At 41.7% G+C, this 17227-nt stretch overlaps 1 protein-coding gene across 2 annotated transcripts in view; it reads right to left on the reverse strand.

The window, feature by feature from the left end:
- Nucleotides 1-474: 474 nt before the first annotated feature.
- The window catches only part of METAP1D (methionyl aminopeptidase type 1D, mitochondrial), a 115890-nt gene continuing 99137 nt past the window's right edge, over nt 475-17227 (reverse strand). For both annotated transcript variants that reach the window (XM_060779079.2, XM_067471533.1), the window contains 4 exons: nt 6437-6534; nt 3621-3668; nt 1224-1302; nt 475-1024 (listed from right to left, as the gene is read on the reverse strand). In XM_060779079.2, coding sequence (XP_060635062.2) covers nt 943-1024; nt 1224-1302; nt 3621-3668; nt 6437-6534 — 307 coding nt within the window. In that variant the 3' untranslated portion in view covers nt 475-942. The remainder of the gene's footprint in view (nt 1025-1223; nt 1303-3620; nt 3669-6436; nt 6535-17227) is intronic.

Below are 17227 nucleotides of genomic sequence, written 5' to 3' on the forward strand. Positions count from 1 at the left end.
GCTCCTAGTAGGTTCATAGGAGGAGATATATTTGGACAGGTAAGCTACATGGTCTTGTATCCCCAAAGTGCTGGGTAGCACCTCACTGTAGGCACTCCTGGTGGTGCAAGACCAAAAGGTCAGCAGTTCGATTCTGGGAGGAGGGTGAGCTCCCATCTGTCATCTCCAGCTTCCCATGTGGGGACATGAGAGAAGCCTCCCACAGGATGGTAAAATATCCAGGCACCTTCTGGGCAACATCCTTGCAGATGGCCAATTCTTTCACACCAGAAGCAACTTGCAGTTTCTCAAGTTGTTCCTGACACACACACACAAAACCTCACTGTAAACCTAAGGGTGTATCTATGATGAAATTTGACACTATGACTCAAGGCTAAGAGGTCCTGGGAGCTGTAGTTTGGTGAACCAGACCTTTTTTTCCCAACTAGACCCTCACATATCCTTGAGAAAGACAGAAAGGAAGAAAAACACGCACAAGGTGTTGGCCTGGCTTTATTTGGCCTGGAAAGGGGCTTTGAGACCCCGGCTTTCACTTTAACCTCTCTCTCTCTCCTCCAAATATAGGGAAATTTCTTCTTGCCCACCATGGGGTGGAGGAGGAAATAGGAGACGCATACAAAATTTGCCTTGTGAAGTACAACAAAATGGAGGAGGAGGGTTTATATATACCCCACAGTCCTTTAAGAGCCAAGAAGGGTGCCACCCATTCTGAGGTGATTCAGTGCATTGAAGAATATGACCCCCTGCAAGTTTTTTCCCCCTGAGGTAGAGTCACTGCCAGGAAAAAAGATGGTGCCTTCCTCCTCAGATGTGGGCTCCATCCATTAAGAAACGTCCTTCAAAGCTATTACTAAGATTTCACCCACACAAGGTCATTTTCCTCCCCTTGTTCTTGAGTTTTGAGATCAGCAGAAGGTGCACTTCTGGGTGGAAATGGATCTCTCAAGCCTCCTCTTCGGGCAGACGGGTCAAGATTTCGGCTCCACCGGGCGTAACGACAAGAGTATGCTCAAACTGGGCTGACCTAAAAGACAAGGGGAAAAAGGGCAGCTATATCAACCAGGGATAAAGATGGCACCCAAGAGGAGGCCTGTTTGTTAATTTGAGGGAAGCAAAGAAAAAAGAGACGGAGGGGGAAAAGACCTCCCAGCCTCTCCCTTCTCACAAAACCACCTCAAGTCTTCCCTCCTTCAATACAAATTGCTTAAATCCAACAACCGTACCTTTTATTGTCCAAGGAGACGGCCGTCCATTTGTCCCTCAAGATTTTGAACTCAGATGTTCCTTCCATGATGATGGGTTCTGTCAGAACACAAAACAAGGATTGGTTCAGGGCCTGAAATGCTCCTCTTTCCCATCTTCAAAATTTCAGGTTGTTCAGGGGTGAATCTACACTGTAGAATTAACTCAGTTTGATATCACTTTACCTGCCCTGGTTCAATGCTATGAAATCGTAGGTAAAGGTAAAGGTTTTCCTCTGACTTAAATCCAATTGAGTCCAACTCTGGAAGTTGGTGCTCATCTCCATTTCTAAGCCGAAGAGGCGGCATTGTCCATAGACACCTCCAAGGTCATGTGGCCGGCATGACTTCATGGAGCGCTGTTACCTTCCCGCTGGAGCAGTACCTATTGATCTACTCACATTTGCATGTTTTCGAACTGCTAGGTTGACAAAAGCTGGGGATAATAGTGGGAGCTCACCCCGCCCCCCAGTTCTGAACCTTTTGATCAGCAAGTTCAGGAGCTCAGCAGTTTAACCCACTGCACCACCGGGGGCTATGAAATCACACGAGTTGTAATGTTATGACATCTTTCTTTAGCCTTCTCTGCCAAAAGAATGTTGATGCCTCACCAAACTACAACTCCCATGAGTCTGTAGCTTTGAGCCATGGCAGTTCAAGTGGTGTCAGGCTGCACTGCTTTTAGACTGTACCCCAAGGGAAATTTGTCTTCATCTGTACCCTTCTTTCTCTCTTTTGAGCTACTTTGCTGAGGTGGAAACGCAACACACCTCCCAGGATCAAAACTGAGGGTTAAGAAATGGAAAAAGGGCATTCCAATCAAGCTGTAATTAATATCCCAATGGATCACAATAATGACCCAAATATCAGCTACTTCCCTCCAAAGAGCAAGGGGGAATGAAAATATTTGAATGTTGTTGTGTATATTTTGTATAACATGCTTTAAAATGTTCATTAAGTCAGCAAAACAACAATTTTCTTATTTCCTTCTAATTGCCCAGCTATTTAGGCACCCCTGAGTGAGGAATACGTTTTTACTCACCCCCTTTCAAACCTTATGTGATTGGTGCTTTGATCTGATTAATCTTCCAGAAGGAGATAGCTGATTGGCTACTTCTCACAGAGTGAGACTTTTAGGCTCTGCTAGGCCAAAGAAGGCCTTTATTTTTGGAGATGTTGTGTTGGACGTAGAGGTGTCAAATTTGTGGTTTTCCGGGTGTTTGGGCCTCCAACTCCCAGAAGTCCTATCCAGCTTATCCAATGGCCAGGAATTCTGGGGGATGAAGTCCAAAATGCCTGGAGGGCCACCAGTTTGACACCACTGTGTTGGAGGGAAGGGTGGGAGATGAATCTGGGAATGCAAAATGGCATCTTTCTTGGAAAGGGAGCTCTCCTCAAATCCCTCATCAAACTTCAAGGATTGGGGGTGCATCTACATTGTACAACAAATGCAGTTTGACACTGCTTTAACTGCAGTGGCTCTATGCTATGGAGTCGTAAGAGTTGTAGTTTTCCAAGTCTTTAGCTTTTAGCAGTGGTGCCTCACCAAACTACAAATCCAAGGATTCTATAGAATCGAGTCTTGGCAGTTCAAGTAGTGTCAAACTGCATTATTTCTATGGTGTCGATCGATGCAGCCTGAGATATTTTCATTTCTTTATTCCTAATTATTTTACTTTCAAGTGGTTGACTCCATAGGGCTATTGTGTAAAAGTTTTCCCTTGACATTAAGTCTAGTTGTGTCTGACTCTGGAAGGTGGTGCTCATCTCCATTTCTAAGTCAAAGAGCCAGTGTTGTCCATAGACACCTCCTAGATCATGTTGCCAACATGACTGCATGGAATGCTGTTACCTTCCCAATGGAGCACTACCTATTGATCTACTCGCATTTGCATGTTTTCAAACTGCTAGGTTGGCAGAAGCTGGGGCTGACAGTGCAAGCTCACGCCACTCCCTGGATTTGAACTGCTGACCTTTTGGTCAGCAATTTCAGCAGCTCAGCAGTTTAACTCACTGGAAGGATTCAGGCCTAAACAATGCAACTGTGCTTTTTAAAAAAGCTATGGTGTTTCAGTCCTTCATGTCTGAGTAACAAAAATGCTAACTATCAGAGGTCCTTAATAGGCTTCAACATTTCTGATCTTGTTAAAAAAACCCCACAAACTTCAGCTGGATTAGTGTTTAATAATGGGACTGGGAAATGGTAAGAGCCTCAGATGAAATAATCCCTTCCAAGAAATAAAGGCATACAGTCCTATCAGTCTGTTAAAATTATCAAAATAGTTGAACAAAAATGTTGTATAAACTCTTAACTTCAGCAAAGGTCCTAAGAAAAGTATTTCCAGATTCCTTCAACTTCAGGATCAAATGTGAACTAACCTATTGTGAACGCCATGCCTTCTTGCATTAACAAATCACTTCTGTTTTCTGCAAAACAAAGCAAAATATTTTATCAATAACAAAAAGAACACAATAATTTATAGTGTCACATCCAAACTGTTGCTCTTTTGCATTTTTGTGGGATGAAGAACAACTCCCATCCACATGCGCGGCTGAGGGTTTCCAAAGCCTCAAAGCAGCAGCTCAAAAGCCCCTGCTTCAGGCTTGGGATATGGCTCTTTTAGACCAACAAAAGCATGCTAAAAGTCTCTTATAAGAGAACACACTCTGTTCAAAATAAGGGTTGTTTTTTTTACCATGAAACATTCCCTCCTCCTAGCCCAATGTTTACTGTTAATCTTTACTTTTCCTTCGTTTGTTGTTTGTTCCCTTTCCTGGTTATTTGCTGGATTGCTAGTGTTAAGAACATGAATGCTGTAAACATTTAATGTAGTATTACACCTGTACATGAACTAACAAAACATCCAGGAAAAAAATAAATATTAAAATACCAGCAAACAATGCAGACAACACCCCAATGTTTTTATGGGAGTGAGCAAAAGACAGGAAATACACCATTTACAAATCAAATTATGTGATAATTTAAAGGGAGAAGGGTGGAGACAATGGGTTTTAATTTTAATATAAAAAGTGTTTTATTCAAAAACACACAAAAGCAAAACTAAAACTAGACATGCCAGTTCTAGGGAGCGGAACAAATGTGTACCCCCAATTCTTGCTCAGCATTTCCCCTTAGACAGAAGTAATAAACGGGATTGACTTCAGAGCAAAACAAAGAAGCTAAAATGCTATCTTTTTTAGGAGGTGGGGAGAGTGGTACAGTCAAATTACTAGGAACTACTTTGGGTTCTTCGCTATTCATGCTCCTTTTTGTCTTAGCTCCTTGCATGAAATCCCCCTCAAAATGTGTAAGGTCATATTATTATTATTATTATTATTATTATTATTATTATTATTATTATATTTGTACCCCGCTAGCATCTCCCAAGGGATTCAATGTGGCTTACACAGGCCGAAGCCCCAAAACACAATACAACAATACAATACCTAAAGCAAATTCAAAACAGTTAAGCAGAAAAAACAATAACAGTAACAATACAACAAGACACTATTAAAACTGGGCCGGCCAGAGTAGTGGGTACAGGATTAAAAGTGCTGATGTGGCGGGAGGAATGTAGGATTGTAAAGTAAGTGCAGTGTGCAGTGTGTCTTTCTGTATTATTAAAAGGGGCAGGAGCCCCCGGTGGCACAATGGGTTAAACCCTTGTGACAGCATGAGTGAAAACTGACAGGTCTCAAAGGTTCAAATCAGGGGACAGCATGGATGACCTCCTTCTATTAGCTCCAGCTCCCCATGCTGGAGGATGGTAAAACATCAAAACATCCGGATGTCCCCTGAGCAACATCTTTGCAGATAGCCAATTCTCTCACACCAGAAGTGACTTGCAGTTTCTCAAGTCGGTCCTGACACTTAAAAAAAAAAGTAATAGGGGTCAGAGGCACTACTGTTGCTTCAGTCCTTTCACAAATCCCACATGAAAAGGTAACAAGATAACAAAGAGGTTGGGTGCTATTTAATGTCCTATGAGAAAAGGAGCTTCTGAATAACCTTGTGGCAGGAAGCTACTATCAAAGGCTTATCAATACACTCTTTCACAGCTGACAAAGTTTCTTTGGGGAGAGGGGACAGAAGAAGTCTATACGTGCCCTCAAGTCACTTATACGACCATGGCAACTCTATGGTCGTATCATAGGGTTTTCCTAGGAAAGGAATCCTCAGGGGTGGTTTGCCATTTCCTTCCTCTGAAATGTAGGGCCCTTCTAGACAGGTCCTATATCCCAGGAACTAACCCCAGGTTCTCTATTTATCCCAGATTATCGGGCAGTGTGGACTCATTTAATCCACCTTAAAGCAGAAAATCTGGGATCAGATCCTGGGATGTAGGGCTTGTCTGGAAGGGCCCTTAGTCTACGGCACTTGTTAATTTTTGGTGGGTGATCTCCCATCTAAATACAAATCAGGGCTGGTCTTGCTTAGCCTCCAAGATAAGATGGGATCTAGTGCTTTTAGGGCAAATTCTATTTGGCATCTGTTTTCATGAAGTGCAGCCTACAATATCACATGCCCAATTTAAGATCTGCAAACTACAGTCCATGAAAGCCTGTCAAATAAAACATGGTATAAGACCCCTGCTACTTTTCCACTGAGGGTGAATGAGTCCTATATGCTCTCTACAGTCCTCCCCAAAAGCAAGAACTGTCCACACAGAGGTTTTCTTGGAGAGGAGGCAAGATTCCTAAATTGCACCCTATTTATAAAGCCATTCTGACATACTAAGGGAATGTTCAAATTCACCTGACCCCACTTGGGATTTTAGAGAGATTGATGCTAAGCTGGAAACAGCCAGCAATCCTGTAATGCGGGCTCTGCCATCCTAAGTTCAGAGTGTTTGTGGTGGCAAGAGTTGTTATGAAGGCAATAGTTTACTCAAGTAGATGTAGCAGTAAGAGTTGAAATACTTCAGCTGACACAGCAGGAAGAAAACCAATGTTTTCCGGCCTTAGCATTCAACAGTTTTATATGGAGAAAGTGAGGCTAGTTTACGCATCCACGTGCTCCATTTGATGTGCTATCCTGCCAGAGCTTAATAGTGAAATCAAGCAAGCAACAGAAAAGCTGAGAGCAGGATTCTGCATTTCGGATGTGATAGCTATTTCAGCTTTCACATCATCCCCTGATGGTGTAGTTACTAAGACACAAGCATGAGGAACAGATCACAGAGGGGCTTTCTTACCATGATGCCAAACTTCAGGATGCCCATGAAAGTAAGATCCTATCCCATGACCGACAAAATAGGGGCAGACACGAAAATTGTTCTGATGGGCAATGTGGCTTTAAAGAAAAGCAAAAGAGAGAACATTTTGGAGAGAAAGACACACAAAGTATTTGGAAAAGGAATTATATTTCAAGGCCTGTATCGAGTTGCTAGTTCCAACTAGAGGCAGACTCAAAAAATCCAACTAGAGCAGTGGTTCCCAATCTTTTTTTTTTGACCAGTGACCACTCTCCAATATTAGTATGGAAAGGGTTACAAATCAGTTTTTGCTCAACTTTAGATTCAGTTTGGTTATTTGGGGTGCTGATTCAGAAAATTGCATTGGAAATACCACATCAGCTCTAGTTTCTGATACAGAACATATGCCATCTAGGAGTTGCTATCTGCTTGCCCACACCAAAACCATATTTAATATAGAGCTGATGTGGTAGTAGTAATCTTTCATGGATTGTCAGCCTCTCCCCTCTTGACATCCCCATTGTCTCAGCACTATAAGAGGGTTTTGCCAGACCAGTCACTCCCATTGCTGCATGGTTTCAAGACAACGTTGTAGTAATGGTGAGGCCGCGGACTATATTTTTGTTCTTGCGGACCACTGGTGGTCCATGGATCACAGGTTAGGAACCACTGAACTAGAGGTATGTAAGTGTTAACACTTATGTAAGTGTTAACACTTATGTAAGTGTTAACATGCTCAGAGCTGACTAGGTACCATTAGGTCACCTAGGACTAACACTTGGATCTGTCCCAATCTCTTTATATATACACACACACACTTTTCAATATTAAGGATATTGTATATTTTCATGTAAAGTAAATTATAGCAAGTAAGAACATTGTTGAGAATAGGCTTATTGCCAATATTTTGGCACCCCAGAGAAATTATTTCAAAAATAGAGCTGCTGCCACTGTTCCAAAGTAGCTGGATACCCCTCAACTGTTTGTCTATGAAAAAAAAATGAACATATTGCTTCTGAAAGATCACTGCCACATCTAGAGAACTTTATTTCAGAAAGATAAGGGAAGTGATAGCTTTGTATTGTCGAAGGCTTTCAGGGCCGGAATCACTGGGTGTTGTAGGTTTTTTGTAGGTTGTTGTAGGTTTACATGTCCATATAGCCCAAAAAAACCTACAACAACCCGTGATAGCTTTGTTTTTCTTTAGTTGGTCAGGGAGTTTAGACTCTCCCTGACCAGTTTCAGAGAACTATTCCAGACATGAGAGACAGCATGGCGTAGTAGTTTCATTACTGGACTATGACTCTGGAGACCAGGGATGCATCTAAACTATACAATTAATGCATCTTGACACAATTTTAACTGCCAGAGCTTTATGGTATGGACTCGTGGGAGTTGTAGTTTGGTGAGGCACCAGCACTCTTTGGCACAGAAGGCTAAAGATTTTGTAAAACTACAATTCCACACTACTGGGCCATGAACCTTAAAGTGGTGTCAATGTATTAATTCTACAGTGTAGATTCACTCCACAGCTTGTATCCTGATTCCAGCATGAAACCCATGGAAACCTTGGCTAAGTCACATTCACCCAGGCTCAGAAGAAGACAAAGGCAAACCCTCTGTAAACAAACCCTGCCAAGGTATGTCTTACAATTGCCATAACTTAGGAAACAACTTGAAGGCACATAACAACAACAAGCCCAGAAACACTTTTGACATTTAAAAATCACATAAACATTTCTTGGATGTGGATAGGAAATTGTATGTGTCAGGGAAAAGACAACACTATCAAGCTGGCAGTTCCAGGAAGGAGGAATATAAAATGAAATATTATGAACAAAATCATTGATCTTAGGAAAACATGGCCTAGGTTTATAACAACCACTCAAGTGCATTAATTGGCTGCCACTGAGTTCTCTTTTACAGCTTGAGTGCTATTGATAGTCTTCTTTTGTGGCAGTTTATATGGAATTGGGTTTATTTTGGGCCTGGTCCTACCATTAGGTAGAACAAGGATACTATCTCAGGTGGCCGCTGACAGAAGGAGCTCAACAGTCCTACCAGCACAAAAGTTTAACTTGTTGCACCACCGGGCTCCATAAGGGAACAAGGGTGACTTAGTGTTAAATACCTTTCTCTGACTTATAAGAAGCACTGCCTGAATACCAAGCAAAAAGTGGGTGGTAGAAACAATATCATACGAAAGGTGACTGGCACAACCTGGGGATTGCAACCAGATACAATGAAGACATCTGCCCTTGCGCTTTGCTACTCTGCTGCTGAGTACGCGTGCCCAGTGTGGAACACATCTCACCATGGTAAAACAGTTGATGTAGCTCTTAATGAGACATGCTGCATTATCACAGCTGTCTGCACCCTACACTACTGGAGAAATGACACTGTCTAGCCCAGTGGTTCTCAACCTGTGGGTCCCCAGGTGTTTTGGCCTACAACTCCCAGAAATCCCAACCAGTTTACCAGCTGTTAGGATTTCTGGGAGTTGAAGGCCAAAATATCTGGGGACCCACAGGTTGAGAACCACAGGTCTAGCCAGTATTGCACCACCTGACATCCACCGGGAAGTAGCAGCCAATAACGAAAGGACCAAGGCAGTGATATCTCTGGCCCACCCATGTTCGAATATCAACCAATGCCTTAAATCAAGAAATCGTTTTCCAAGTTCTAAAGAGATACTTGCAGGAACCCCTCAGCAAGTGAGAGTCCAAAAGTGGCAGATTAAAACCCAGCACCTCAATCCATGGCTGATACCAAATGAGAGACTCCCTCCCAGGCACACAGAAAACTGGGTGAATTGGAAGGCATTGAACAGACTGTGCTCTGACACCATGAGATCCTGAGCCAACCTGAAGGAATGAGGCTACAAAGTGGAGTCCACAACATGCGAGTGTGGAGGAGAGCAAACCACAGACCACTTACTACAATGCAACCTGAGTCCTGCCACATGCACAATGGAGGACCTTCTTATAACAACACCAGAGGAACTCCAAGTAGCCAGCTACTGGTCAAAGTACATTTAATATAATGCCAAGTTCTTAAACTTTGTGTTTTCTCAAATACATTGGTTTGTTCCTGATACGATAAATAAATAAATAGTGTTAAATGATTGCATTTGTGTAATCATACTCTTCGGGTAAAATGGGGGATGGCATCAATAAAGGGCAGCAGTGACTGGTATAATTTCTTATTCTCAAAATAAGAACAGTGATTATCTGCCCACCTGAATATATATATGGGAAATTAACCACACAAAGCTTTTACATTATTTGTATTACAGTATAAATATTTTTGTTATGCCAGTAATGAAATGTTGGAGTTCTGGCTTCTCCTGAGTTGTCTTCGTGTGAAGATTCAGCTGGCATGAGACTGATTGATTCAACAGAAGCCCAAGGTTTTGGGGCATTTGACTTGGAGAGAGAGGGAAAATCTTGCTATTGTGATGTCAAATATACTAGCCTATTTGTGCCTGGAAGTGAGGGTTTGACTCCTTCCCGAGGGTTTATTTACACAGGGCTTTGTCAGGGACATCCGTGTACTTGCCCCATTGCTCAAGAATGTATTTGCCACTACAATAGTGCCTTTGCCACAATGAATGGCACCCCAGTGCTGAAAAGTGGAAGAGTGGAGAACTAGGTCAATAACTTTTAATGACACTCACAGATAACACCTTGAATGGATTTTTTTGAACAGGTCCTATAGATTAGCTACTGCTCGCCTACCACACCAACAAAAATCTTTAGCTATTACAGTATTTTGTTTGATTCTGGAGTACCGCAGAGTATAGATCTCAAATGTATGATAGCTGAAATGTCTTTATGGATCTCCTAACTACTCACAGGGAGTTAAGTAATGACACAAAGAAGCAGGAACATGAAAGTTAAAAGATTTTTTAAAAAGTCCTGATGGGATTGGAGAGGGGTTTTTTTTAAAAACACACTGTTTTGCCAGAAACTCCCAGGAGAGAAGTAAAAATGAGGAGTAGACAGGAAGTCAACAGTTTTCTCACAAACACACAAATGTGAACAGAGAGAAAAGGCAAGAACAAACATCTAATTACTCCCTTCTGCTCCTTTTGTATCTCCCTATTTTTTTTTAGCGTCTTCTGCTACAAACATAATCTAATCAGTTCTCTATTTGGGTTTGCCTGTCTTGAGACGTTAATACAGTTTGCATTTTTGGGCTTAGTCTCCACTGGCACACATCTGATTCTGAGTCCCAATTTTAATACGACAGTGATAGCAGTAACAAAAGGGCTCTCAACCCACTCTCAATTATCTTGCTGAAATGAAGAAAGCTTGGATAACAAGGGATAGATTTTTGTGTAGGACTGTAACATTCATTTAGGAGCAGGATTTAAAGCAAACTCAAGATTCTTTGATTCTGCAAATGTTTCCTATACTAGGCTAAAGATACTGAATATCAAGGCTCAGGAAAAACAACAAAAATAGTGTACATCCCAAAGTCCCTCTGGTTTAAACAGAAAGGAAGGATGGTAGACCAAAACTCACTTGTAGATATCTGATAACTCTGCAGGAGTTTTACAACAGTTTTGTACCACCAGATGCTTGACAATGACAACAGGAAGATGGTCCCCTCAAGAAAATTGGAGTGCTCAAAACAGCATTTATCAGGACCCCTGGGAGGGGGAGGGTCGTGAAGAGGTGTCAGGGGGATTGCCAAAGACAATTGGAAATCACCGTATTTTCTGTTGGTCACGGCGGGTTCTGTGTGGGAAGTTTGGCCCAATTCTATCCTTGGTGGGATTCAGAATGCTCTTTGATTGAAAGTGAACTATCAATCCCTGCAATTACAACTCCCAAATGTCAAGGTCTATTTTCCCCAAACTCCACCAGTGTTCACATTTGGGCACATTGAGTATCTGTGCCAAATTTGGTCCAGATCCATCATTGTTTGACTCCACAGTGCTCTCTGGATGTAGGTGAACTACAACTCCAAAACTCAAGGCCCACTAAATCCTTCCAGTATATTCTCTTGGTCATGGGGGTTCTGTGTGCTAAGTTTGGCTCGATTCCATCTTTGGTGGAGTTCAGAATGCTCTTTGATTGTTGGTGAACTATAAATCCCAGCAAACAACCGCAAATTTACGTTATAAAGTAGCAACAAACATAATTTTATGGTTTGGGGGTCATCTCAACATGAGGAACTGTATTAAGGGGTTGCGGCATTAGGAAGGTTGAGAACCACTGGCTTAAAGGGAAAAGGTTAAAGGAGGAGAGGATGAGGGTGGAAGGACTCTAAGCTCAGTCCACTTTTGATGCACCAGCTTTGAGCAAAGAGCAGCCCATGACTGTATACCCTCTCTAAGCTGTTTTTGTAGCCACCTCACATTCCCTAATTTTGTTTGTAAAACTGGTGTGAACCCGATTTTAAAAAATGGGTTGCAACTGTAATTTGCTAGGAAATGGCTATGTGCAATGTATTAGTAACTACACTAGTCCATATAGCTCTGTTTAGTCCAACACCAATAATCAATATCATGCGAATTCCAAATAGACTTAAGGCTCAATCATATGTAAATATGAATTTAATAGTGGGGAATCTTCTCAGTAAATTATGAGCAGGAGAATTTTTAATGAATTTAACAGTGTATAAATAATAATTAATTTTAATCTTGATGTGTATATAAATGTAGCTTCTAGGTTTTCCATTTCTACGTTACTCAAAATTTGGGTTCAGATTATTTAATTCGAAGTATATGCCTTTCATACCTGGCTAAAGTTACTGCATCTTGGAGTTCTAATACAGAACAAAACAGACCTTGCAAACCTAAAGTTATCCTAAAGCAACAGCATACATTTTTCCTCTATGTATGCAGGCAAACTTAAAACATTCAGTATGTAAATAGTTAAGCATCAACCATATGCTTTACATAGCATACATAAATGGACACGAAAAGTGTGAAGATACAACCTGGACTTACAGAAATGATTGCGACTCTTTGCATGCCTTAAACATGTAAACAGCAATGCCATCCATTTGGGTAAACCTTTACGACAAGTACATGTGATATCTAATGTCTCTTTAGCTCAGTAGGGATTTTATGCTGACTTAACATTGCAATTGGGATGTGATATTGTGAAACAGCCTGGTGACACAAAGTGAAAACTGTAAAGCCCGAGGCATCTGTTCACTTGAAACGACACTGCAATTTTGTTGTTGTTGTTGTCATTATTCGTTCAGTCGCTTCCAACTCTTTGTGACCTCATGGGCCAGCCCACACTGGCCATCGCAACCCCCTTCTCCTTAAAGGTCAAGCCAGTCACTTCAAGGATACTACTCATCCATCTTGCTCTTGGTCGGCCCCTCTTCCTTTTTCCTTCCTTTCCCCCAGCACCATTCTCTTCTCCAGGCTTTCCTGTCTTCTCATTATGTGGCCAAACTACTTCATCTTTGCCTCTAATATCCTTCCCTCTAGTGAGCAGTTATTTCCTGGAGTATGGACTGGTTTGATCTTCTTGTGGTCCAAAGCACTCTCAGGATTTTCCTCCAACATTACAGTTCAAAAACATCTGTCTTTCTTCGATCAACCTTCCCTATGGTCCACTTCTTGCATTCATAGGTTACTACGAGGAATATCATTGCTTTAACTATGCGGATCTTCATTGCCAGTGTGATGTCTTTACTCTTGACTGTTTTATCGAGATTGGTCATTGCTCTCCTCCCTACATTGTTTTCCCAGTGACTTTGGCTGAGATAGTAATATGGAATGGCATGTAGTTTATAAATGTTCCCACTACTCAGAGAGAGAAGGAATGGAAAGCTATTGGTTAAGTTGGGATTCAGACTTCACGCTGCCTTTGGGAACATGAATAACATTATGTGGCAGGTCAAGATCTAGGAAAAGATGGTTACAAAGATATAGGAACAGCTTTACACACTTGAGTCATATGCCCAAAGGTCAAAACTTTTGTGATATAAACTCCGGATTTTATTTCTTAAGTGTCTAAGTAGATATCTCACTTGTGGGAAGCACTGTTGTTATCCATATTTTGAGGAAACAACAAGGACTCAAAAGAAGAAAAACTCTGATAATTTTCCTACTAGGAGCAGCAAGGATAGAAATCACTTAACAATAGAGGCACTTAAAGGAACGATCAGCCACAAATGGCTGGAGAGAGTGTGCTAAACAGCCTTGTGTGAAAAACTGACTTGCAATTTGAAAATGTTATCCAGTCATGAGAACAACTTCATTGAAACTTGATATTCTTTTATTGCTTTGCTAACAAGAACACTTCCCCATTTAAACTGCCACTACATATGGCTAAGTTTTGGCTAAATGCTTTCTGAACCATAGGGACTGTTGAGTCATACAACTACCTGAGTGAGCCCCTAAATGTTCCCAGCAATGCAGTTACAATCTGATGATTCTCAGTGTACCAACTGTGATTTGTTATTCTGCTGTCATTATTACAGTGATTAATATCTTTGGTTTAGAGCAGGCGGGGGTAAACTTGGGGGCCACATGGTAGGGTGGAGCAGGGCGGGTGGGCCGAGCCAGGGGTTCTCCCCAAGCCTCCTCCTTGCCCTTTCCTCCCCTTCCTCTTCTCTTTTGGAGGCAGAAATTGAAGGAAAGACAGAAAATGTTTGAATCCCAAAAGGGTTGGCCTTGGTCAGGATGAGATGGGGGATGGGAAAGAAAAAGTGTATCTATTAAACCCCGTATTGCCTACTCCTGATATAGAATCCTAGAGCTGGAAGAGACCCTCAAGGGCCATCCAGTCCAACCCTCTGCCATGAAGAACGCATAATCAAAGCACTCCCATAGCCTCTGTGGAAAAGCCTCCAAAGAAGGGGACTCCATCACACTTCAAGGCGGTCTATGCCACTCTCCAGAAAGTTCTTCCTAATCTGCCATTTGAAACATTGCTCTCTTGTGCCCTGGTCTCTAGGGCAGCAGAAAGTCAGTTTCCCCCCTCCCTCATCCTCAATGGGACATCCTTTTAAATCTTGAAACATGGTTCTCATGTTCTCTCTCTTTCTCTTCTCCCAGCTAAACATCCCCCAGGAGGAAAGAAAAAGAGAAGGGAAGAAGGAATTAAGGAAGGAAGGAGGGAGGGAGGGAAGGAAGGATGGATAGATGGAAAGAACAAATAAAGGAGAAAGAGAGGAGGGAGAAAAGAGGAAGGGAAGGAGGAAAGAAAGAGAGAAGGAAGGATAGGATGGTGTGAGAGAGAAGGGCCTGAGAATAGAGCCCAGGAGCCACATCTGGGTTTACCCATACCTGGTTTAGGGCCTAGGGCAAAGATGGACTGAATGTGTGTGTGTGTGTGTGGGGGGGGGGGGGTATTTTTGGAGCAAAAAGCAATCTGCAGAATCTTCCGATACTTTTTTACACATTCACTTTTTGCTCTAATGTATTCTTCTTTTAATTCCAGTTTCTGTACCATTAAAATAACACAAATTCTTGTCAGCATTTATTCTCTCTTGAAACAGAATGTTTAGTGATGTCACATTTGGTGGGCTCTTACAAAGCCAAATCAGAGTAAGCATAAAGTACCCAAACATGTTTGTAACTCCCACAAAAACCACCAAATTAGAAGGCCTCTTTGCGTTAGGTTGAACATTTGGCCAGCATACCTTTTAATAGCAATGCTAAAGGGGACTTTGACAAATTGAGAGTTTGTCACTCAAACATTGCGGCTTTGCAACCCTAATGGGCCAACAAGGGTTAAGAAGTGCCAAAGGCAAATAACATTGCAATTTATGAATTGGTTTAAAGTAACCAGCGGTAGAAATGCCTTGTCATTGGCTAGACTTCTGCAGTGTCATAGAATGTTTTTGGCAATTCTGTCTGCAAATAAATTAAACTGTCAGTGTAAAAGTCCTACAAATGGGGACCCATTGTGTTGATGGGACCAGATACAGATAGAGTGGTATTACTAATGCATAAGTGATCAGCTGCCACGCTAAGTGTGCGAACAGTGCTACGGTAGGGATGTAAAAGAATCTCTTTTAGTGTCAGGAAAAGTAGCCATTTTCTAGCTTCTGAGGTTGACTGCAAGATGAAATGTAACTTGCATCAAAACACCTCAAAGCCTAAAGGGTGTTTCAGAGGAAACAAATGCACACAGACGATATATTTTAAATTGTATAGAAGTGAAACAAATACACACAATTGTGCTTCCATCTTGAGGGACACGTGTACATGCTGTAAAATGAATAAATAAAGGCACACATTAGGAAAAATGCATTGAAAATGCAGGGTGGGTTTCAAGAAAGGCAACCAAATTGTGAATGAGAATTTTTCCACATCCCTATTGTATAATTTTTCCACATCCCTATTGTATAATGGCAACATGCAAAACAGAGATTACATTTGGCATTGAATGGTTGCCTTTTATGTTATAAGCCATCCTGGGTCCCCAAAGGGAGATGGAGAGGTATATAAATAAAGTCTGATTGATAATGCACACCTTCATTTTGAAAATGTGCATTACAAAAAAGAATTTGCTATCAAATGTAATGCGAGGTGATGGTGGCCATGAAAAGGCTGGTGGAAAGCCATGCCCTTCTGTCAGGCCAGGTAGGAAGTGGGTAGTAGCCACAAAAAGTCTAGTGGGAAGCCAAGCCCCTCCATCTGGTCTTCCCACCAGCCTTGTCATAGCCACCGTTGTCTCTCCATCCTTAGCTGGGATCTCTTGAAAATGTGCATTACAAAAAAGAATTTGCTATCAAATGTAATGCGAGGTGATGGTGGCCATGAAAAGGCTGGTGGAATCAGCCTTTTGGATCAGCATTTTAACAGCTGAACAGAGAAAAGGAATTAAAATGCTGCAATTAAAAAAACAATCATGAGTGGATGGGTAAAGCATGTAGAACAAGTGAGTTTAGGTTCACAATTCTAATGCACCACCAAATCTAATGTGCGCCTCAATTTTAGCGATGCAATTTAGCCAAAAAGGGTGAGCATTAGACTCGAGTAAATATTTTTATTTATCACTAGCCATCCCCTGCCATGCATTGCTGTGGCCCAGTCTGGTGATCTGGAAAATAAAGTAACGAGAAAGTGTTGGTTTCTAATATATGTAATGTCTTTATGCTTGTGGATAAACAGTATTTCTTGCTGTTTCTTTGTCAGTATTGATGTGGAGATTGTCTAGTTTGCCTACTCTGGAACATGCAACATATAATTGTCCTTCTTCAGGGGTCCCTTTCAAATCCATGATACTATATCTGTGTGTGTGTGAATAATATCTATCTTTATCTATGGCTGGATGGCTCTTTGTCAGGAGGGCTTTGATTACGTTTTCTTGCCCTGGTTAAGGGAGTTGGATTGGATGGACTTAAGTATTTTCTGTTGCTCATGAGGGTTCTGTGTGGAAGGTTTGCCCCAATTCTGTCGTTCATGAGGTTCAGAAGGCTCTTTGTTTGTAGGTGAACCATAAATCCCAGTAACTACAACTCCCAAATGTCAAGGTCTATTTCTCCCAAACTCCATCTGTGTTCATATTTGGGCATATGGAATATTTGTGCCAAGTTTGGTCCAGATCCATCATTATTTGAGTCTACAGTGCTCTCGGGATGTAGGTGAATTACAACTCCCAAACTCAAGGTCAATGCCCACCAAACCCTTCAAGTGTTTTCTGGTGGTCATTGGAGTTCTGTGTGTCAAGTTTGGTTCAATTCTATCATTGGCGGAGCTCAGAATGTTCTTTGATTGTAGGTGAACTATAAATCCCAGCAACTACAACTCCCAAATGACAAAATCAAAATTTTTGAGTGAAGGACATACATTGGGTTGTTAGGTGTATG

Source organism: Anolis sagrei, chromosome 1 (assembly GCF_037176765.1).
Source record: "Anolis sagrei isolate rAnoSag1 chromosome 1, rAnoSag1.mat, whole genome shotgun sequence".
Taxonomy (NCBI): Eukaryota; Metazoa; Chordata; class Lepidosauria; order Squamata; family Dactyloidae; genus Anolis; species Anolis sagrei.